The sequence below is a fragment of the Aspergillus pseudonomiae genome (genome assembly GCF_009193645.1).
Source record: "Aspergillus pseudonomiae strain CBS 119388 unplaced genomic scaffold BDV37scaffold_31, whole genome shotgun sequence".
NCBI classification, from domain to species: domain Eukaryota; kingdom Fungi; phylum Ascomycota; class Eurotiomycetes; order Eurotiales; family Aspergillaceae; genus Aspergillus; species Aspergillus pseudonomiae.
The window spans coordinates 116799-138098 of NW_022476023.1; the positions used below are offsets into that span (position 1 = coordinate 116799).

The 21300-nt window shown below is 50.2% G+C and overlaps 9 protein-coding genes across 9 annotated transcripts; 2 read left to right on the forward strand and 7 right to left on the reverse strand.

Moving 5' to 3' along the window:
* Window positions 1–847: 847 nt before the first annotated feature.
* BDV37DRAFT_271432 (putative hydrolase) lies at window positions 848–3129 on the reverse strand (the record flags this gene model as incomplete). Its single annotated transcript, XM_032084717.1, has 8 exons — window positions 848–1148; window positions 1200–1330; window positions 1382–1522; window positions 1575–1784; window positions 1837–2240; window positions 2293–2477; window positions 2527–2743; window positions 2799–3129. 8 exons carry the CDS (start codon window positions 3127–3129, stop codon window positions 848–850), a joined length of 1920 nt encoding a protein of 639 aa, XP_031941652.1.
* A 2845-nt stretch (window positions 3130–5974) lies between these two features.
* On the reverse strand, window positions 5975–7450 carry BDV37DRAFT_247682 (lysozyme). Its single transcript, XM_032081898.1, has 2 exons — window positions 6812–7450; window positions 5975–6761 (listed from the first exon to the last, which is right to left on the reverse strand). Exons 1-2 carry the CDS (start codon window positions 6962–6964, stop codon window positions 6219–6221), a joined length of 696 nt encoding a protein of 231 aa, XP_031941653.1. The 5' UTR covers window positions 6965–7450; the 3' UTR covers window positions 5975–6218.
* Window positions 7451–8357: 907 nt separating this feature from the next.
* On the forward strand, window positions 8358–9483 carry BDV37DRAFT_247684 (putative integral membrane protein). Its single transcript, XM_032081899.1, has one exon. It carries the CDS (start codon window positions 8687–8689, stop codon window positions 9191–9193), a length of 507 nt encoding a protein of 168 aa, XP_031941654.1. The 5' UTR covers window positions 8358–8686; the 3' UTR covers window positions 9194–9483.
* Window positions 9457–10811, forward strand: BDV37DRAFT_293992 (isopenicillin N synthase family dioxygenase; the record flags this gene model as incomplete). The annotated part of the gene is made up of 1 exon (XM_032089551.1): window positions 9457–10811. The coding sequence occupies exon 1, from the start codon at window positions 9828–9830 to the stop codon at window positions 10809–10811; it is 984 nt and encodes a 327-aa protein (XP_031941655.1). The 5' UTR covers window positions 9457–9827.
* A 5-nt stretch (window positions 10812–10816) lies between these two features.
* BDV37DRAFT_115412 (major facilitator superfamily domain-containing protein) lies at window positions 10817–13223 on the reverse strand. Its single transcript, XM_032078459.1, has 7 exons — window positions 12797–13223; window positions 12524–12741; window positions 12423–12475; window positions 12020–12362; window positions 11698–11971; window positions 11521–11643; window positions 10817–11472 (listed from the first exon to the last, which is right to left on the reverse strand). Exons 1-7 carry the CDS (start codon window positions 12997–12999, stop codon window positions 10917–10919), a joined length of 1770 nt encoding a protein of 589 aa, XP_031941656.1. The 5' UTR covers window positions 13000–13223; the 3' UTR covers window positions 10817–10916.
* BDV37DRAFT_115411 (DUF829-domain-containing protein) lies at window positions 13224–14557 on the reverse strand. The gene has a single exon (XM_032078458.1). It carries the CDS (start codon window positions 14376–14378, stop codon window positions 13449–13451), a length of 930 nt encoding a protein of 309 aa, XP_031941657.1. The 5' UTR covers window positions 14379–14557; the 3' UTR covers window positions 13224–13448.
* On the reverse strand, window positions 14558–16236 carry BDV37DRAFT_115410 (uncharacterized protein). The gene has a single exon (XM_032078457.1). The coding sequence runs from the start codon at window positions 16105–16107 to the stop codon at window positions 14737–14739; it is 1371 nt and encodes a 456-aa protein (XP_031941658.1). The 5' UTR covers window positions 16108–16236; the 3' UTR covers window positions 14558–14736.
* A 76-nt stretch (window positions 16237–16312) lies between these two features.
* Window positions 16313–18633, reverse strand: BDV37DRAFT_293996 (putative tannase). The gene has a single exon (XM_032089552.1). The coding sequence runs from the start codon at window positions 18229–18231 to the stop codon at window positions 16510–16512; it is 1722 nt and encodes a 573-aa protein (XP_031941659.1). The 5' UTR covers window positions 18232–18633; the 3' UTR covers window positions 16313–16509.
* A 539-nt stretch (window positions 18634–19172) lies between these two features.
* BDV37DRAFT_115439 (putative integral membrane protein Pth11-like) lies at window positions 19173–20959 on the reverse strand. Its single transcript, XM_032078460.1, has 6 exons — window positions 20615–20959; window positions 20542–20561; window positions 20456–20492; window positions 20337–20404; window positions 19911–20281; window positions 19173–19842 (listed from the first exon to the last, which is right to left on the reverse strand). Exons 1-6 carry the CDS (start codon window positions 20742–20744, stop codon window positions 19377–19379), a joined length of 1092 nt encoding a protein of 363 aa, XP_031941660.1. The 5' UTR covers window positions 20745–20959; the 3' UTR covers window positions 19173–19376.
* Between the last annotated feature and the right edge of the window lie 341 nt (window positions 20960–21300).

Sequence of the window (21300 nt, forward strand, 5' to 3'; positions counted from 1 at the left end):
GAAGTTTTAATTAATAGCTTGCTCCTTTACCTACATTTTTTTGAGTCATTATGGGTCAGCTCAGGCCTAGGCGCATGCCTTTAGTAAGGTAATAACTCTAATTAATCCCTTGAAACTGGACATGCCAAACTATACAATAGTCGAACGACAAATCCAAGTCTATGTGTAGGTCAGACAAGGTCTGCTCAGCTAGCATATGTTGTCCGTCGTCCAGCCACCACTTTTACATTTTCTGGTCGGGAGCTCAGACAAATAATATTATGATATTGGTGATGACAGTATGCAAACAACTTGTGTATTGCAATGAATCTATACCCAATCAAACCCCGAAACGCAAGTTCTATCGTATAAACCAAAAGTCTCGTCTATAACTCTATACAAAACCCTATTTCCACAAGTACCACCAACAGCGTGGCTAGGTGCACCTTGTAACATGGTTACCGCTGCAGCCTCGCAGCTAACTTTGAGCTTCCATGCATAGTCGATCCATGAGTGGAAACCAGCTTGATGGTGTCCTGTACTGTGATCATCGGTGGATTGCGTGGATGCTGCGTCAGCCGTAGTGCCGACCTACATTGCTCCCATTTATGTATCGTGGCCTTGCAATTTGGCCCAGTGAATTGCTTCTGTAGTTTAAGAAATACTCTATTCTCTACCTTCGAACAGTATTCACTGACATTCAGGATGTTTATGCAAATCATCATCTCATAGTGAAATTAAGACCATGTACAAGTGAATTAAGCCCAAGGGCACAAATATGTAACTCATCTGAAAGATAGGCAAGGAAAAGACGGGGTCATTCAAACCTGACAATGAAAGAAACAAGGTGGTCGTTAACTCGTTCTCCCTACAGCCTCATCTTGGATGGAGCACCCCGTTGAGCAGCCGCATCATAAAGTGCCTGAATATCGTTCTTCCATTGCTCCTCATCCACACGCTTCACGCGGCGATCGTATGTCATCAGACCATTTACCTCGCCTTCAACGTCAGTAGTCTGTGTCCAGACACCACCGCTACATTCGAACCGGCGGATCTGGTCCTCGAATTCCGTTAACAGGATGTGACCGCGGTAGTTCCATGCCTCGAGTGTCTCATCGATCTCATACGTCTCGTTGATATGATTGATGGCCTCTTGGACGTTCCAGAGACTGGGCCAGTTAGTAGATGTCATGACCACACGTGGGGCTCAGTGAACTCACTTTTCAATGGAGACGTTGTGACCGATGCCTCCAAATTCTCCTTGGAAACCAATGCGGCTGGGATCATGGGGGCTGGACGACAGGGAGTAAAATGGAGTTCCACACTGGGGATTGGCATAGTGATGATTATCCTGTGACCGTCAGCTATCATTTCGCGATCTAGCGTGGTCACCTTCACTTACGCTGAAGTCACCTGCGCCATGGTCTATCCAGCCGGATGTCGAATCGACCAGTCTGCTAGGATCCAGCTCCTTCACTCGGTCTGTTAATTCGAACTCAGGGTAGTACGAGGTGATCTGGCCCCAGCCCTCGTTATAGATGACCTGCAAAGAAGGGTTAGAGTGGCAGAGACACGAACTCGACGAAGCTACTTACCCAGGCAATGATACTGGGGTAGCTCTTGAACTGGTTCACCAGGACCTCCAACTGTCTGGCGAACTCGTCCTGTTGCGACTCATTCGGTATAATGTCGCTGGTGGCACAAGCATCAGGTCTTGATAGCGGACGTGGCGACGGCATGTCCTGGATGACTAGCAAGCCTAGTTCGTCGCAGGCCCGATAGAAAAGTGCTGGCTCGACCTTGATCTGTTTATATGTGAGTATACCTTCCATGAGCTCCTGGCACCATCTCACTTACATGTTTCCGAACCATGTTAAACCCAAGGTCCTTCAAGAATTTGAGGTCGTATACCATAGCCTCTCGTGTGGGTGGTGTATAGAGTCCATCAGGCCAGTAGCCCTGGTCAAGCGTCCCGAACATGAAGATGAATTCACCGTTCAACAATGGACGTACGACACCGTCGACCTTGCCTTTCGCAATCGTGCGGAAACCGACATAGCTGTGGACTTCCTCTGCACCCATCGTGACAGTCACGTTGTACAACTTCGGGGAGTCTGGCGACCATAGCTTTACACCGTCAACAAGGAAGTTGAAGGTCTCGTCTGATGTTCCCTCGCCGGATCCCACCTCTTCATCACCGTCATAGACCGTGACCTCGACTGGCGACGCGCTTTCTGTCGCAGTATTCACAGTGACAGTAACTAGCTCATTGGATTAGTATCAAGAAGATGCATATCGAAAGACACTACGCACCTTTGCCGTGCATGTCGGCGTCAAGATCCAGCCGGGTGATATGGTTCGCGGGAGCAGCTTCGATCCAGACACTCTGCCAAATGCCGCTGCAGGGCGTATAGAAGATATGTGCGGGGACTAGTCTTTGCTTGCCGATAGGAATGACATCGTCGCCGCTATCTGTGGGGTCATGCACAAAGACGAGGCTATCATATGTCAGCTGCGATCCGATTCCCAGCGGGGAGCGGCACGTACAGTTCGTTTTCGCCATCACGATTCACGAACTCTGTGATATCAAATGCGAAATGGAAGTAGCCTCCGCGGTGGAACCCAGCCTTTTTGCCATTGACGAAGACGGTTGCCTCATAGTCTACCGCAGCAAAGTTCACGAGAACATTCTGGTCTTTGAAAGACGGAGGAATTGTGAACTGCGTGGTAAACCATGAATACAAGGTATCTTTGCCTTGGATGCCTGGAGATGCGATGGTTAGTATGTACTCTAACCCAGTCCAGCAGGGAAGGCTTACCAGATAGGCCACTCTCCAGACAGGAAGGCACCAGAACCTCGTGTGCGAGAGGTTGTCCAAATGGGGGACTGTCAAGAGCAGCCAGGCTTTGTGCGTCCTGATACTGCCAGATTCCATTGAGATTCTTCCACTCCGATCGTTCGAGCTGCGGACGGGGATACTCTGGCCAAGGATTGGTGCCAGCTTTGTCCGTCCATGGTGTGGTCAATGGGGGTTCTTTGACGGCATACGGCGTCGCTTGGCGAGCCTGGTTGTGATGGAGTGCTGCGTTGCCTGCAGCTAGGGCATGATTTGCCCATAGAAACAGAAGGGAGGCACCAGGCAAATACATGTCTACCGCTGGTTAGAAGGTATCAACTCCTGTCTGTATACTGCAGGAATCAACCCATGCAGCAACCGTGGACGGGCAATTTGCCCATGGTATTTATACTCGGAGCACCGGCCATCTTGACAGCAGCCTCGCTGGAGCCCAAGTCCCAGAACAGCCAATTGATTGCGGGCACAATAGTCCGACAGGATCCATCAGATAGCCCAGTGAATACATCCCCCGCACACGGCCATGACTCTTCGCTCTACCCTTGCAGGGACGGCATCATGCGCCCAACAAGGTAACCCCGCAATTGTTAGAGTAGGGTTTTGCCGGTAGGCACAAGCCGAGCCCGGATAATTGGCAGTCGACTGGGCCCTCTTGGCACATTAGTTGGTGGAGTAGAGGATCCGCAGGGTTATCCCTTGAAACGCGATCGCTCGATCAACAAGGCCATCTTTGCATGATGGGTCGGAGGCACCATTCTAATCTGGCGTCGGATGCATCAATCTTGACATATCATGGATTCTTCTACGCTATTTTCCGTCTGTCGAGGGGAAAGAACAGAGATATGATGGAGGGTGAGGGTTGATATCGCACTTCCCGTTTGGGAAATTGATCCCCTGACCCGCCGAGACCTATTCTTGGCATCAGGCTGGCTGCTTTCAGCGCTCAGCTTTCGCCCGTGTCCCCTGAGCGGTGTGATAGCATAGCATAGGGGGAAAATGAAAACAATGTGATATGATCCATGGATTCGAGATGGGTCTCTGGCCCCGGTGGGGAGATATTGAACCTTAGTGAATGCCGAGGACAAGCCACCCCTTCCCCGTTCCAACTTTTGAGTCCGTTGACCACATGGACAAAGCACGAATCATTGGCGATCATTGGCTATGAGCCCCTGAGTAACAACGCCACTCAGGTCCATACACAATGCCACCATACCTGCTTGGACTTTAATTCTATCCTACAGTGGTCTTTGTTGTTTCAATCTGCCAGTGCCCCGAGCGATGGATACTGTTTGCCCCAACCCAAATGAAATTAGGCCACCCAACAATGCGACAGATGGAGATTGGGCCGGATTACTTCGGATATACTGGATCATGAGATCCCAACTAAATCCTACTGTACTAGTAGATCGAACTCAAGAAGCTGTTGTCAAGTCTAGCGCGAAGAAAGTGACATCATTGATCCCGTTTCCATGGTATAGGCCAATCATAGCCCTAATGACCTGCGAGCGAAAGGAACTAATGCAGACAAGAACAGCAAGTTTGTCATGTCAATCGGTTATTGGTAGACTATACACCGTGGAATGTGACTATAAGCCTTGGTCTCTGCCCGGATTAATATAGGGCGCGATGAGGCACATATTGTGGCGGTGGATTAATTCCGCAGAGTCTCAAAGGCTTTTTGTACTGATGTAAGATTGATGTTCAACATAGCCCCGCATCTCGGTTATTCCCACGTCCAATATCACGAGCAAAGCAGGTATGAAAGAATAGAACAACAGCTTTCGGTTATGACTTTAGGCATGGATAGAATCTGGTCACTGCCAACATTAAGCTATGTTACACCGGAATCTCTTCTGTCGGCTTAATTCTTTGATGTATTTTTAGTTTCCTTTCGAGTCTTGGTTTCCTTTCACGTATGACTCTTGGCAGTCAAACACAGACCTCTCCCTTCCACTTGGACGTTGTCTTCTTGGCAGACATGCTTGGTAGATGTATGTGTGTGTGTGTGTGTGTGTGTGTACCGCCACTCGCTCGCCATCCTCGTCCCACTATGACCGTCCATGACTGAGACCAAGGTGGACTAAAACAGACAGGGAAAAAGCCTCTACTGTGCACTGCGCAGACTATAGTATTTGCAAAAAACCTCTACATGTAATGTAGATCCTTTTCTACCATAAAATACTGTAAAACGTCTACACAATTACCTACATAAGTAGTGGAGCGTTAGTTGACTAGTAACAAGTGATTTGGCCTACTACCCGATGGAATGATAACAGGCTAGGCTAAGATATGTCACATCTAAAAATATTCCAGAGATTCTGGACACCTTCTGGTTACCTTCTGGTGTAATTCTAAATATTCTACGAGTATTCCGAAGCACCGGGAACATTTTACCCTGGATCAATGTTCTAGAGAAGCTACATAAACGGTCATTCGAAGTCAGCACAATGCAGGGAGACCATGGAGGACCCACCGCATAGCAGAATCTGGATCATGAATGATGCTTCGTCCGTTTCTGCACGGAAGCCCGACAATCTGTGTGCCACCGGACTCTTTCAACGTGTGGGTATTGACTCAGGCTGGCTGAGATGCAAGGGGGATTTGCCTAAGTTTTCCATACTGGGAAAGTGTGTGGATGGTCATTTATGTGACATTCGGACTTTATTTTGTGGATCAGCTGGTTTTGAAAGGAATAGCGATCGAGCATAAGGGCGCTTCTTTCTTTTAAAATCGACATAGTCTGGCTTATTGGGCTGGGATCATGCTAGGACCTAGGTTGACGTGTTTATGCGACATGTTAATAATAAATGGACTTCTGCTTCATTGTCTCCATATTTATTGCTTTTATGAGGACACTTAATGGAGTCTGAAACACATTTACATCACTTGGCAGATTTTTGAATCCCTATAATTGCCCATGCCCCCTTGCTTGGTCTCCTTGCTGAGCTGTCCTCACCACCACGGTGCTCTACCTCAACCATGCCCTACACCTGGGTTTGATGTGATGGTATCTATTCTACGGCGCTCTCGCTATTCCTTTTGGAATTTTTCTCGGCGGAAGGGGCCACTGTGGTAAGCACGACGTCAGCCTGTGTCAAATCCCAAAGGCTTCCTGCTACCTTGGTAAGACAGATCAATAACAGCGGTTACTCCTAGTTGGGTGTTAAGACCGTAAACATGACCATGGTCCAGACAGTTGCAAAAGATAAAGCAAGACAATGATTTTCATGTCTCCGGTTGATCTACCACTTATGTTGAATAGACGATAGAGCCAACGGCATGTCAATTGATTAACTAGCGACCGTCGCCTGGACAGTTGAAAGATACATTCACGAGAAACAAACGAAAGAATTTCATATTGCAAAACACGTCGTCAATCCAGAGTCACGCAGCGTTAGCGATTTTCTGCAGCTGCTCATACGATCCGTTAAAGATATCGGAGTCACCACCGTGCTTATAGCTGTCAGAGTTTTGCCAGATGGTGTAGGTCGGCCAGTCGCCAGGGATCGTCGACGGCGCCGAGCTGCTATACGCGGCAAGCACGAGAGGGCAGGTCTGGCCAAACCCGCCGGCATTTCCGGTGCAGGTCTTCCACCAGTCGGCGGTGCTGTAGATCATGGGGTAGACCCCAGTGGCCTTCTGATACGTATCGACGAAGTCCTTGATCCAGGCGACCATATTCGCGGCGCTCAGACCGTAGCAGGTGCCACCCTCGTATGGGTTGTATTCGATATCGAGCATACCAGGCAAGGTGATGCCGTCCTTGGACCAGCCACCGCCGTTTTTGAGGAATTCTTGCGCTTGCTCTGCGCCAGAGGAGGAGTCGGGAGTCGCGAAATGGTAGCCTCCGCGAATCAGACCGGCCTCAGTAGCACCTTGGTAATGTGAGCTAAAGAGCGGGTCCTTGAAGGTCATGCCCTCGGTTGCCTGCGACTGTTAATAACGCGATCATAAGGTTGAGATGAACGATGTCACACCTTAATCATGACGAAGCGGGCGCCATCATTATAGGCAGCCTTGAAGTCGACGGTGGCTTGATGGTTGGAGATATCAAAACCCTGGACTGTCTCAGCAGTAGCCTCCAAGGACAGGCCGGCGGCAGCGGTCAAGGCAAGCGTGGAGAGCTTCATTGTGGTCGCTGGTTGTCTGTGTCTGGCGAGTGCTGACCGTGGGATAGATGGGATCTTCTGGTGGGTGTTCGACCCTATATATAAGGGTGCTCCAGAGTGGATGAAATTGGCGCAAGGTGTCGGACCATCATTCAGGATACATGGAAATCACCATGTCGGGCAATCATGATGCACATCACAATCTAGGTGAGCACTGCAGAACTCAATGTGTAGATTAGATTGTAACGTCGGTTGAATGTTGTCAGATGATCCTTGTAAGAGATGGGAAAAGGGGCAACTATTATTGGCCTTCGGGCTTTCGTGATATGTGACGTTGTGGGGCATTCTCTGGATACGAAGTCTTAGATGCACTGGTGGCTCCCTTGTTGTTATTTTTAACCACGACACGAACCACTGGTAGTCCTTCTGCCAGGGCGGGCAAGCATAAGTTATCATGACTAAGTTGGAGAGCGCTCTAAAGCTGCAGCATCTTCAGCTTGACCGTGGAAAAAATGGGAAAAGCCGAGGGTTGTTGTGGCACGCCGGACGATCTCTTCTCTATATCGTAAAGATCGACCCTAAGTCCCCGAGATTTATGGGACTTGATGGAGGACACATCCAATCCGCACGACGCCAAGTCGGTCAATACGAGATATCATAGGATATAACCAGGGTGAAAGGGCCTCTAATATTTTTTGATAAGAGGACGTGCCTTTTGTCCGGTTTCACATACATAGACCCTGTTATACTGCAAGATAGTTAGATTATGCGTACAATTATACGAGTAACTGGAGTTATACCATCAATGGAATGTTCAGCCGGCTCATCCACTGCGATTCCGGTTATAATCGGTCGATTCGCCCTCAATAGGAAGACATAATTCCATGCGCGGTAATAGCTGGAAGTACGAGGAGCTGGCTGCGCCGAGGCGTGTAGGCGATAATGATCAGTTCACTTGCAGCCAACACTTGCAATTTTCAGATATATGGGCATTGCTCCTCTGGGTTCCTTTCAAATAGTTCTGCGAACGATAAGAATTATATTTCAATGCAGACAATAGCAATTGATATTGGCAGTTTCGTAACACGTGCTTCATAGGGCTGTTCGGGTTCCGCAGGTGCTACCACGATACTAAACAAGCGAATTCTTGTAGCATGTCTCCAACGCTGACTTGTAGTGAGCCGGGTGCCGGGCTGTGTACAGCTCGTCAATAGCCCTCTCACAGACGAAAGGTATTGATTCGAACATACAGGGTGATTTTAAAGCTCAGCGCTTTGAGAACCTGCCACCACTAACAGTATACACATGGCGAGACTGCGGTCACTCTGATTTGTCTGAACGTGTAGTCTCAAAGGAAACGCTTTCCTGATGTGCTTGAGATATCATCTCTTATGGTTACATCATCTAGCTGTCCGATGATGCTGTGACTGCAGTATACTCTGTCGGAACATAAGGCTTGAGCGGGGCGTTTACGAGCACGCCAATCACGGGCGTGAGTTATACGTTGGGCCAAGGATAAAACCGTTGAAATTTCGGATATCGACGAATAAGTGTGAGAATGGCGGGCACTAGTGCACGCATCAGTCCACTTCCTGTCCATTAGCCCACGATGGTAGCCCATCAGGCTCTCCCCGGAGGACCTCCGGCCAGAATGATCTATAAAAGCCATACTGCAGGAAAAGGCCCGTCACAAGCCCAGTTGTTCTGTTCATTTTGACCGGGTCTCGCGTTTTCCCGTCTACCATGGCCTCAGGAGTTGTTATCGACCCATATGCCCTCCTTCGGGCAGCACCACTTGCAACAAGCACCGGAAGTCTCGTTCTCGCTACCAGCGAGCTCATATATTACTCAGGGCTGGTGCAGCCGCCGACTCGTAAGAAGTCCGACTCGATTCTCGCACAATACTGGCGTTATGTATTCCCTAGGGGAGTGAGCCTTGTGCTGGCTCTCAACGTCACGACAATTGGCACATCATTATGCAATATCTTTCTGAAGAATCCTTGCTCCCGGCCGCTGCCTGTGTCCCGTACAACGTTCTACTGGGCTGGCCTCATGGGCGCTATTGGGCATCTGGCCTTTGTGCCGTTCGTCGCGCCACCGATTCAACGCATCCTGGACAATACTGACCCCGAAGCCGAAACGAGTAAGGAAATGGATATCTGGCTGGGGATACATCGGATTCGCATGTTGGTGGCGGACATACCTGCCTGGTTGGCGTTCGTGGGTGCTGCGATGTTGACGGACCTGTGAGCACACTAACAGGGGGCTTTTTGGTTGCCCGATCGCCATGTGGAATTAGTATTATGGCTGTCTGGCTTGATACCTGTATAGTAGTAAGCTATATCGGTCTGGATGCATTCACATCGGTCGGGATCCAGGGGCTCGGCGGTTGAAGGCTTGATGTATGTATAAAAGGCTGTTGAGCGTGAAGGCAATTCGCTATCCCAACACAAAACCTATGTATGTTCTCTGATGAATCTCAGGCAGTCCATTTATAGATAGTCCCAAGACAAACTCATAAGTAGATTGTAAGTTCGCTGATCAGCGCCAGCCTACACTGCCTGATAACATACGTTTCAGCATCACCTTCGGTTGCTGTAGGAAACGGCAAACACGGTAAAGATATGAATCAACAGGCAAGACGTGAGTGATAGCAAGTGAAAAGGATCAATCACAGGAAGACGTAAGCGTCGACAAGAGATAACTACAGCTGATAGTCATCGGCGGACTCCGTCATGCGGGGAAGTTTTCTGATAAGCAGATCGACTTGTATCGTTCATGCCCCACATCCACAAGCATTTGATAACTTCTGAAGGCTTAAAAGCCCAGCTACGAGCATCTTCGGGGTTGAAACGCCCCCCTGGGAGCACGTTAGGCCTACACAATGGCAACAAAGTACATTGATCGTTCGATCCCCCGAATCTCCCTGGCCGATTTCGACCAGCGCATCGACGAGATCACCGCGGTCCTCGTCCACGCCGCCGAGAATGTCGGCTTCTTCACGATCGTCGATCATGGTATCTCTGCCGATGAGATCGAGACCATGTTCGCGACCGCCGAGCGCTTCTTCAACCTCCCCGACGACGTCAAGGCCACCGTGCCGTGGAATCCCAACAATGTCGGGTGGGAAAAGAAGTCTCAGGTCAGGCCATCCACAGGCCAACCGGACACCAAGGAATCATACCAGTTGCAGTTTGGAGAGAACATGGCCAACATGTGGTTGGACGATGTCCATCTCGCCGGGTTTCGAACAACCTCCTTGACCTTCATGCATCGCGTGCAGGCTGTGTCGGAACAATTGATGCGGTGCTTTGCACGCGGGCTCGGCTTTGAGGAAGAGTACTTCATCCAGTGCCATGATGTGTCTCGTCCCAATGAACAGACGACCATGCGACTGCTGCATTACTTTGCTCTGCCGGAAAAGCCTGACGGGCACACTTACCATCGGGCGGGTGCCCATGCCGACTGGGATTTCCTGACGTTGCTGTTTCAGAAGGACGGGCAAAGCGGACTGGAGATATGTCCCGGTCGTGAGGCTGTGACGGAGTTTGGGATCGGCGACGAATGGACTCCTGTGGACGCGCGCACGGGTGAGATCGTCTGCAATATTGGGGACCTGCTCATGTCGTGGTCGGATGATCGCTTCAAATCGACGTTTCATCGTGTGAAAGCTCCGTCCGAGCCGGGGGATTACTATGGCGATCGGTACAGCATTGCATATTTTAATCAGCCGTGCAAGGATGCGCTCATCCAGGGTCCGAAGAAGAAATATCCCATGCTGACCGGGGAGCAGTTCAATGCGCAGGCCATGCAGAGAAATTTTGCTGCCTTGCAGGAGAAGCTGAAGACCATGGAGGCGTCAGCCTGAGTCACTTGGGATCATGTACTTCATTGGTAATTGACAAGGTTCTATGTACAAAGTCTGTCCAGTATACGTCTATTCACAGTGCCCACCGAGCCGTCTCATATAGGTTCAGAAGACGGTGCCCCTGACCTGATTGAGTTTCTTTAAGCGAATGTCCCTCCACATCAGAATAGAAGCAACAGCGAGCGGTAGGATGGAAAGACCAGCAATCAACATCCGTCGTTGGGCTACTCCGTACGCCAGGATGGTAGCATCCCGTTCTGGGGTCCCGATCGGGTACGATAGGACGTCCTCAATCGACCCGTAGAGTTCCGCCGCCTTGTGTTTCTTCTCTGGAGGCAGGTATCTCTCCAAATAGACGGGAACAGTGCTTGTCCAGATGGCACCGGAGATCGCAGAGCCGATGCCTCCTCCCAGTTTGGTGAACAACCCGACCAACGCGAAGGAGACAGCGACACTCTCATGGCCACCTGTGGCCATCGCTGCCATCTGCTGGCAGATTACCAGGGTGCCCCCGCCCAGGGCCTTGAAGACTTCACAAAGGACGACGTATTCGATGTGACTTTGAGGTGATCGGAAATGGATCATCAGTCCTGTCCCGAGAAAGATCAACGGCATGGCGGCTAGAGCGATCCATTTAAGGCGATCGACCTTGCGGATGATCCTATGCGATGTTAGAGAGGAAGAGCAACTCGAAAGGGGTTGTACTTACAGTCCCAGTGGCACCGACCAAAGGCATGTCCCAATGGTATAGATGTTGTAAATGTAGCCCGTCTCCCGGATGCTGGTGTTGAAGGTAACCTGGAGGTAGGAAGCAAGGTAAAGGTCCCAGCAACTATGACACGTCAGCAAGGGCTCCGTATAAGGAATGCGCAACAGGACAGCATACTAAAAGCTGGCAAAAAGGGACGCAGCAAGAAAGCAAGCTCCTAACAACGTTCGATCCTTGAGCCTACTGAATGGTAGGAAACAGACTGGGGCGCAAAAGCGCTCCCAGAGCACAAACGCCATAAAGACAAGCACGCCAAGAAAAACCGACGCTGTAGTATCCAGCGATCTCCATCTATCAAACAAGGACATATTACCATTGCGGGCCTGTGAGGCTGGCGTCAATGGAAGGAGCATCAAAACAAATGCCACTGTTACTAACGAGAGTCCAATAGCTGCTTATGTCAGTCTATACCCATGTCGCATCGTCGCGGGATACCTACTATCGAACTCAATGAAATAATGCTTGACGGATCGTGCCCACGTTCTGCGACTATGGTTTTTCCGGATCAGCCCCGCTGCGTACGCCTTGCGAAGTGAAGTCCAGAGTAACCACATGAAAGGCGCCGTTACAAGTGGAGTGAGGAAGACGAATATTCCAAAGCCCCACCACAAACCCCCTTTTTCATAAAGCGATTGCGCCGCTGCAGGGCCGGCAAACGTAGTGACAACATACGGAGTTGATGCCATGCCATACACGAACGATCGGTTGACCAAGTCCGTGGTATCGGAGAGAAAGATATGGAGGACGTAGTCCATTCCGTTGTATCCAACCCAGTATATAACCTGTTGAAGTCATTAGAAGGTGGGCAAGTCCTCACACCAGCACATGAGCATGGGGCTTACCTGAGCGGTGACGTAGGTTTCCACGTTTGCACAGATAGCCATCAGGAAGAGCCCTGTTAATGTTAGCGGAAGTCTTGCCTGCCTCCGTGGGTCTGTCTTACCTAAGGTGCATAGGCCAGTCATAATCCCAAACCCCTTCGGACGGCCCCAGACGTCGATCAACATGGCACAGGGCAGTTTAGCCACCCCGCCGACAACATTGGTCAAGACATTCGTCCTTGACACCAAAGAATGATTGGCGAACGTCGAGTACACGTACGGTGAGAGACTACCAGTCGTTTCCTGTTGGAAAGAGTTGATGAAAAATATGACAAATACTCTAATCACCCACGTCAGCTGTGCTCGAGCAGTGATACGAGATAGGGATTTCATACAAAGCATATCCGACATGGAGAGCCTGGGTCGACCACACTGTTGCCAAAGCCTCGATCTCTGCGACTCCATGTGCCCTTCCCTCCCTGGCCTCTGCGACAGTTTCCGACGAGTCGAAGATTGGCTCATACTCTTCGTCGCGTGGGTCTTTCATGATCGGCGTGGACCCTGAGTCATAAGAAACGGTCCGTAAGAATTTCTGCATGACATTGGGGACATGAAGCAGTGCGCTACTGATCAACGCGAGCCAGATATATGCAGAAGCACGGAGCTGAAGATACGAGCGGAAGAGCCGCACGAGCAGGGTAGGGGGAGGAACAGCTCTGGTAGGTAAGAGTGACAACGCAGGGGCACAACTTCCCCGGAGCAGGAAAAGTTGAGTCCATTGTGGGGAAAAAGAACCAAGTGCCTGGGAATTTGGTACCTTTACCGATTGGCCACACAATCCTCGGCGATTATCAGATGATCAGATAAGATCCACCGTCGGCTATCGCAGGATCCGTCGCTTTCCGGCAGTCTTGCACACACATCTCATACTCCGTCACTCCGCAAATGAATGAAAAAGGCATAGGATTCAAAACATATATTACAAGACCCTGACCCACTACGTACTTCTTTCAATCACCCAAGTCGTAAGACAAAACGATACGAACATCACACACAGCTCTTATCCCAAAACCTTGCAATCGCTGCCCAGTACTTCTTCGGATCCTGTCGCATGTGTGCCACATGGCCCGAACCTTGGAACTTTTCCAACTCAATGTGCCGATATCCCTTCGCCTTAGCTTCATGCCCATGTGACTCTACATCCTTGTCGCCAATCAAAGGGTCCGAGTCTGAGTATATATACAATCGTGCGCTGGTTGTTGGTATGTAGTCGGGCGAATTGACGACTCTCCGCCCACGGACAGGAAGCACTTCCTTTCCGAGCAGACCCGGTAGCCCAAAATATAGCAGCACGATGATGGCCGCCACCAGTTTCGCCACGATCCTGGGGAGAAACGCGAACCCCAAGGCTACCCCGGCTGTCCAGCGATGGAATTCAAGGGAAAAGGAGGATCCACCTGGCGTCGAGTCGAGAATGAGGCCTTTGATGGGCAGTGGACCGATGCATTGGCTCACGCTTCGTTGTAATGAATGCCAAACCAACGCAGTCGCCTCCAGGTTGACGGCGCCACTGTTCGAGAAGGCATGCATGAGGATGCGGGGATGTGGCGTTCCCCGATATTTCACAGAGTCTGGAAGTTCAGAAGACGGACTTGGTTTGCCGCTATTAAGCGGCCACAATTCCTTAACCACCATTTCCCTCACCACAGCTTGATTTGTTTCTTGACTGCCGAAAAATGTCTTCATCGTCTTGGCCATGACAATAATAATTTTAGTTGACGGGTAGATATCTCTGTACCCTTGGAAGTATTTCTGGATCAGGCGTACATGTGCATCGGCCCATGTGTATAGTACAACAACTGTGGGATCGCTTGCACTGCTGCGGCTGTCGCCAGGAGAGTTCATGCTAGGGTCATACACATAGACGTCATCCGAGAGCTTCCGCAGCTCTGGAGGTAGCGACGAAGAGCTGACCATTGTCAACGATTGCTCTGGACACTACTGGCACAGAGGCTGTCCGGCTGGGTCCTGAGTGACACGACGTGGAGTGAATGCAGGGAAAGAAACTGCAAAGAACAAGGATAGTGTAGCGCCTGGCCTTTATTACTCGACCACATGTGATATTTAGCAGGCAGTCTGCGATCCAGCCAACGATTTTGTTGAGAAAAGGTTGACTGAGCATTGTATCATCCCTTTCCCCTTTAGGAAATTTCCTATTCGGGTTAGCACCTTGGCAAATGCGATGCGTTGAGACGAGACGAAGAATTGCTATGATCGCGAGAACAAGCGTGAATTGCGGTCTGGATCTTGAAAACCGGTGTGCATTTCCCCTACTTCAGGACTGTCTCCAAGGGCTACTCAAGAATCCCAAGCAAACTTGCTTGACATACTCGGCATTCACCACATCGCCCGATGTTGTAACGGTCAGATCAAGGCTAGAAGATCGTTTGAGAGCATATATCATTCCGGATACGGTCCACAAACGGGCGCGCCGTTGTAGTAGTGGTAGTCCAACTCCACCGGCCAACAGCCAAGCCGTATTGAGCGCACTAGACACAGCATTTTCCTCCCCAAGAGCAGAAAGCGCATTTTCTAGTTCCTCAACGCACTGGTAGGGAATCGAAGTATCAGTGCCCCCCAGACCATCTTCATAGTCAAAGAAGACCGAGCATATGAGCAGTAATGCCCCAATCTGGGCACTAGACTCGCAAACATCGCGGTAGATATTCGACGGAATTGACGTGGGTCGCTTGGTGAGGCATCGCCATAAGATACTGCACGGAGGAACCCTTGCCTGTGTCAGTGGGATAGATTCACCCAAAGTTCGATTCTCCGTAGATACTACGTCACACGCCTTGAGGCGGTTGACAAATTGACACAGATGATTCGTAAGAAAGCCCAGGTCCGCATCGTCCCAGATCACGCTGTTGGATGTGCGATTGACACATTCAAAAGTGATCATGAGGTGATGGAGATGAGGATTCCGAATGGTAGATGCCAGGGCTCCAATTAAATGGTGATCCACCATGAGGCGGCCAACATCTGAGCTGCCCCTGAGCAGCTGTCGGCATGCCACAAAATGGGCCTCGACGTCACATCGCGCAAATCGGTAGTCGAGTTGAAGCATTCGGAGCACGATACCGAAGGAGATCTCCCGATTTGCCGGGTGGACCGGTTGTAGGATAGTGTCGGAATTCGTGGAGCCTGATCCACAGCAGCGAAGCAACTCCTTCTGCGCCAACGCTAGTGCTTGCCCTCGATACGTCAAAGCGGCAACCTTCATGTTCCTCTTCTCCTCGGGGGTCGTCCCCAACTTGAGATCCAACAAGTGGAAAGCCAAGTTCGCACGGAAAATACATTCCAGTGCATCAGAAGCCCGCGAGAGGGTATGCGATAAGTTTGCTGGACCGGGACAAACAGCCGGACTCACTCCCCAAGTGCTGCTAAGATCCAGGAAGATATTGGTAGAGATCAGATACTCCACCATCGAGAAACCGGACAATGCGACAGGAGTTGAAATAGAAGGCGTGGCTACGGCCTTGGAGCCGGGGGATGGTGGACTGTCATCGTCACTTCCACGCTGCTTTTGAATCCTCTTCCTGATCCCGTTATGCGCTAAGTGCGCTCGAGCTCGTGTCCGACTCTTCCGGTCTTGCTGATGGACAATTATAAGATCGCCCGTCGTCTTTGGACCACGAGTAGGCATTCAGAGCAGCAAAACCCCTAGATAGAAAGCTTACGCTAAAGGGGTGTGGACATTCGATTTCTATAAAACTAGAGAGCATTCGGTGCTGAGATGTGCAATGGATAACCAGAGTAACCGAGGGTATTCGAGCGGTCTGTACCTAACTCGATTCGGAAGACTTATACCCATTAGTCAGCTATTCTACTTGTGCACATAAATTCGAGACAAATAACCAGCGTCCTTGGTGCTTTCATGGCGGAGGATGAGAAAGTCACTGGACATGCTTATTCGGCAGACCTTGGAGTGGAAGCGTTATAGGTGCACTTGCACCGGATGAAGGTTCTATACGATTGGCATTCATGTCCCAAGAAGAGAGTGCGTTTCTGTATTATCCTAGTTACTATTTAGAGCAGGCCCATCCACTTAGTAGAGAGGGATGCGATAGGCATCAAAATCATAGTCCCAGGTGTCCAAGGAAGCCTGGTCGTATACACAATCCATAACGGTGCCATTGTCTTTCCAAAAGGGACGCAAGGGCCAAGCGCAGATCTGTTGCTGCTCACCCTTGTGATCACCGGACTGCACCGTACCATTCAAAGTTTCCGGAACGATATTATTTTCGACCCATTCAATGAGTGTCTTGAGAGTTGCCTGGGGGAATGGGCCATTGGGTTGATCAGTACTGGAGGTGCAGTGCGCGGCGCCGGGGACCAAGAATAAGCGGTTCCACTCATTCAGCGCCTGGTTACTCGCGTTGAAAGACATGTTGGGGTACATTGTCTTACGGACAGACTCATGGTAGTGCACCGAGGATCCAGCCGGAATACTTGGGTCCGACTCGCCATGGTAGTGAAGCACCTTCCCACCCGCGGACTGGAAAGGGGTTAGATCAGGCCATGTGGTCTGCAGGACGTCTTCGTAACGCTGCCATCCAAGTTCCATCCAGTCTTTTAACGTGTCATATGTCACATTTTCCAAAGAGGATAAAGTGTAATTCTGTAGCTGCAGAAAGCGGGGGACCCATTCAGCGCCGTAGGCAGTGACGTCGAGTTCAAACTCCTTTGTTTCGGGGTTGTATTTCGTTTGCGCATCGTCGAAGGTGGAGGAAGGCTGGTAAAAGATATAGGCCCGACGGCCGTCAAGCGTACGAAGACCATCCAACATCTTCTTAGCTGCTGCGGCACCGAGCACAGACACGGTTCCATTCTGCGCGGGGGTTGTGCCAGTGGTTGTTGTTGAGGCTGGACAGGAGTAAGGTGCGCCAATCGTGGAATTGGTATCAAAATGCGCCTTGCACAGGTCGGTCCGCGACACCACGCCGTCAGCCTTTCCGTCCAGTCGATCGCATGCCGCAATAGTCAGATTTACAATCTTCTCTAATACACAAGGGGGAGGGTAGTATTTGAGGGTATGCTCAACCACATTTGCGTAGAGATGGTTAGTCTGTTGTTGACCATAGCGAAGGGCCGGGGCGCCGATCACAGCGCCGTCGAACTCCTGAAATCGCTGCACCTGGCTGAATCCCTCGCGACCACCCTCGGAACATCCCTGCCAATAGGCATACAGCTTTGCGTCACCCGTGCCGTAAAAGTTCTTTGTCAGGGCCTTTCCGATGACGCTCAGCTCGTGGTGCGCCTGGTACCCGAACATATACAGTGCTTCATAGTTGATCGTACCATTGGCCAGAAGAAATACTTGGTCAAACTGGGTCGAAAAGCTGCCGAAGCCGCCGTCAGTGATACCAGCCGCGGCGCCATATTGGACACCTCCCGGGAGCTGCTGTTCATCGTGGTTGATCGCAAAACCACCTCCACCAGTCGACAGCCACCGGTTTTCGAACTGGTCCGGAGCTGGCATCCATAGCTTAAGATGAACCTTATCGTTGCGTCCAGGATGGGCGTACGTGAGGGTCACATTGCAGAAATCATATGCGGCTGCTGCTGGGAAGTAGTCACCGCCGGGGGTGGAAGCATTATAGACAGCATTGGTGGTAATAGAAGATCGATCGATTACGAGGCCGTTGATGAGATCAGTAGAGGGCAAAACTGACTTGGCATGGCTGTTTGTACACACATCCCGGAGGCTAGTTGCCTGTACCACTATGAGAGTGGCTGCTCCCGCGAGGATGTTAAGTGTCGGTCTCATTTTCGTTCCAGAGAAAGACAAGTAGGAGTGACAAGCCCGTTTGCATTATGTGTGTAGGGGCTGCGTTTTAAACTGCGCACCATCGCACTCAGTCCAAACCCCGCGACTGTGATCTTCATCCACCATGGTGACATACACAGCTTCCTCTACCCCAGCTGCTAAGCATTAGGCTGTGGGGATTAATCAACCTTTTCTCCAATAATGAGTTGCAGATAGGCCCACGGGTGTCAAATCACGCCTTCACTCTAGTAGCCTGAGAGATAGTACTGTTTGGGATTCGCATAATTGATTTCATAATCGTACTTTTAGGGCACGGCGTCCGATGGGGTGCTGGTTTTCTTGTGGAGATTTGTGGAGACTTTGCCCATGGGGTAAATCAAGGGGAGGCTGGGGGGCGTTGAGATGGGAAAGAGTATAGCCGGGCCCATTGCGTTCAGTCACCCCGAGGAGAAAGGGGCAGCGATTAGTTATATCTCTGATCCAGTGTGATCCTCTCCTGGTAAACGAGAATGGGCACTGCTGTCCTCCGCGTCTTTAGTGTATCCTGGACAGAGCGTACCAAGACTAGTTCAAACCTGGAGGCCAGTCAAACTGTTCAATGGGCCGTTTAGTTGTTTACCCTAAGGCATCAAAATCGCAAGAAATATGAGCATCCCAATATACAACCTGGTTGGGGGGATGTTTGCCGAAATCCCGGCAGTGAGAAAGACTGATGCTGTTGTTGCTTCTCGGGAGTCCCGACGTCGGAAATCCCGATCGATTTCTTCTCTGTCGGCACCTGATCTGTCATAGACCTCACTTTTTTTCAATAGGTTTTTTTTTTTTTTTTTTTTTTTTTTGTTTTTTTTTTTTTTTTTTTTTTTTTTTTTTTTTTTTTTGGTGCGATTAAAGTAGTCATGCGAAAATTACTCGATATTTTCATTCATCGTTAATCTAAATTCGATCGCTATGCCCCCCATGTAAAAGCCAGGAATAAAAAGGAATTGAATAAAAGGAAAATGAAAGTGAAAGAGAGTCTAGAATTTAATACACAAGCCTTAGGGAATCAAAGGAGCGATTTGCAGAAATTAGAATGATATGAAAGGGTCGAAGGACATCACCATGGAAAATAAAACCGCTGGAAGTGGGTAATGTTGTGAATCCCTTCAAGGGGAATGGGAGAGCGTACGACATGACAGGTCTCGACTGACCTCCACATTCGTCTCGATCTCTGTATGTGCATAGATCTTGCCATGAGGGATGATTCGTTCCTGACTCTGTGTCCCTCCGTACCCGATCTGCGTGCCAATCGCGTTATCCCCGTCCGGGTGTCGAGGATCCATGGAGTCCAGGCCAATGTTCTGCTCTGGGACTTTGGAAAAGCCGGAGAACTTCTTCCCATCGTTGCTGCTGGACCAACCACTGTACCCTTTATCGCGAGAATACTCTCCAATAAGTCTCGGGATGAAGCGGGAGGCAATCGCCTTGAACGAAGGGATGGAGGAGGCGAAGATACCGACATTGATCTCGATCACGGACCAATACATTGCCTCGGCAATCACCCATGTAGCATCTGGATCGGACAGCATGGCAGGAATATACGTAATGCGAATGATTGACGAGACGCAGGCACTGAAAATTGAAGAGTCATAATGTCAGGGCCTATCCACTATGTGTTGTATCACGATTCCGGGACTTACAATAACCCAATGCAGAGGATGAACCCCAATGCAACCTTCTGCTTGACCGGAACCTGGAGCTTGAATATCACTGGCAGGGGCAGGGTATACGTCATGACGTCTGTCAAAATATTCAGGGCCGCGTTCGCAAGGTAGAATACGTTGATGTTCACGCACGTCCCCGGGAGCGTGCTTTTCCACGCCTTCTCAATAGGTCGGCACTGAAATGCTGCCACCAACACAAACGACGAAGCCTGTGCGACTATCACGCCTAACATACACATCGAGAGCCGGGTCAGAAGCCGATCGCCGAGACGAGTATAGAACAGACAAACGGACGACTTGACGAAGCCCAATGTGGCCAAGTAACACATCGAGCTGATCCAAACCACCTGGCAAACAGTCAGAGGACATAATCAAAATCACCCCAGCGGTTGCAAAATATACCATGGCGTAAGTCTCCATTTTGTTCGGATCGACGTCCTCGATATGCGAACCCAACCCATACTTCACCGCTACATAATCCGGTTAGCGTCGTCGATGTCTCGAAACTGGCGTATACTCACACACGACCGTGACGGCAGAAAAGGCCCATGAAGTCAGCTGGTTATGTGAGCGACAGCAATCAATATCTCGGGCTCGATCTCCTTACACAAGCACAAACAATCAGACCTAGGGGTGTTTAGTTATGGTCTTCCATTTCTCGTCAGTCAAGCTGTACTCACAGTCGTCGAGTCCCATCTTCTGTAGAACAAAGACACGAGAGAAGAGCCGAAGACACATGATGATGAAAGTCCAGACTGCAAAAGTGACCGCGACTGCGATCACTGTTGGACCCTTTGAATCGCCGGCCATTGCTGTGACTGCGAACCCGATGCTGGTGGTGAACGAACGACTAGCAGTCAGTCACTTGAAATCTCTGGTACTCCCGGAGACCGTCTTTATGAGGTCTGTCCGTTTTTCTTTGCCTTCTTTCCTCTCTACGACCTTCGACTCCACTAGCAAACACTAAGGTGCCTTCACTGCATCGGCAAACCTAAATCATCGCGGACGATCAAAGCGAGAAGCTAACAGATTGATCGCCACATGGCGGGCATGACCTATAAAAGATAGTATTCTATATATCATTGTGACTGGTCTTCCTCGTGAAATCCTGCATGCCAAGTCCATCGTAGCCATGATGAGCGACAGCATTTCCCGAATAGGAGTCGTTGAGAATGAAACCATCGGTTTCAATCCTTCCCTTACATATTAGCCGGGCCATCATTCCCCAGTTCCTCCGTTCATGGACGATGGGGTACTCGTCCCACGGGGTTTCCCCCTTTTCCCGGGAGAGGAAATTAAGGTAATAGAAACCGTGTTGACGACTATATGTCCGAGTGAGTCCGTCGGCAAGTTGTCCGAAAGGAGG

What these genes read in the sequence shown, in the direction of transcription:
- BDV37DRAFT_247682 (XM_032081898.1), bottom strand. Translation starts at nt 6,964, where the DNA reads ATGAAGCTCTCCACGCTTGCCTTGACCGCTGCCGCCGGCCTGTCCTTG. An exon ending in CCCGCTTCGTCATGATTAAG is followed by an intron (nt 6,762 to 6,811) that starts GTGTGACATCGT and finishes TAACAGTCGCAG; the next exon opens with GCAACCGAGGGCATGACCTT.
- BDV37DRAFT_115410 (XM_032078457.1), bottom strand. Translation starts at nt 16,107, where the DNA reads ATGCCTACTCGTGGTCCAAAGACGACGGGCGATCTTATAATTGTCCAT.
- BDV37DRAFT_115412 (XM_032078459.1), bottom strand. Translation starts at nt 12,999, where the DNA reads ATGCAGAAATTCTTACGGACCGTTTCTTATGACTCAGGGTCCACGCCG. An exon ending in CTCCATGTCGGATATGCTTT is followed by an intron (nt 12,742 to 12,796) that starts GTATGAAATCCC and finishes GTGGGTGATTAG; the next exon opens with AGTATTTGTCATATTTTTCA. An exon ending in TGGTCGGTGCCACTGGGACT is followed by an intron (nt 11,473 to 11,520) that starts GTAAGTACAACC and finishes AACATCGCATAG; the next exon opens with GATCATCCGCAAGGTCGATC.
- BDV37DRAFT_247684 (XM_032081899.1), top strand. Translation starts at nt 8,687, where the DNA reads ATGGCCTCAGGAGTTGTTATCGACCCATATGCCCTCCTTCGGGCAGCA.
- BDV37DRAFT_115411 (XM_032078458.1), bottom strand. Translation starts at nt 14,378, where the DNA reads ATGGTCAGCTCTTCGTCGCTACCTCCAGAGCTGCGGAAGCTCTCGGAT.
- BDV37DRAFT_293996 (XM_032089552.1), bottom strand. Translation starts at nt 18,231, where the DNA reads ATGAGACCGACACTTAACATCCTCGCGGGAGCAGCCACTCTCATAGTG.
- BDV37DRAFT_115439 (XM_032078460.1), bottom strand. Translation starts at nt 20,744, where the DNA reads ATGGCCGGCGATTCAAAGGGTCCAACAGTGATCGCAGTCGCGGTCACT. An exon ending in GTCTGATTGTTTGTGCTTGT is followed by an intron (nt 20,493 to 20,541) that starts GTAAGGAGATCG and finishes TCACATAACCAG; the next exon opens with CTGACTTCATGGGCCTTTTC. An exon ending in TTCTGCCGTCACGGTCGTGT is followed by an intron (nt 20,405 to 20,455) that starts GTGAGTATACGC and finishes CGGATTATGTAG; the next exon opens with CGGTGAAGTATGGGTTGGGT.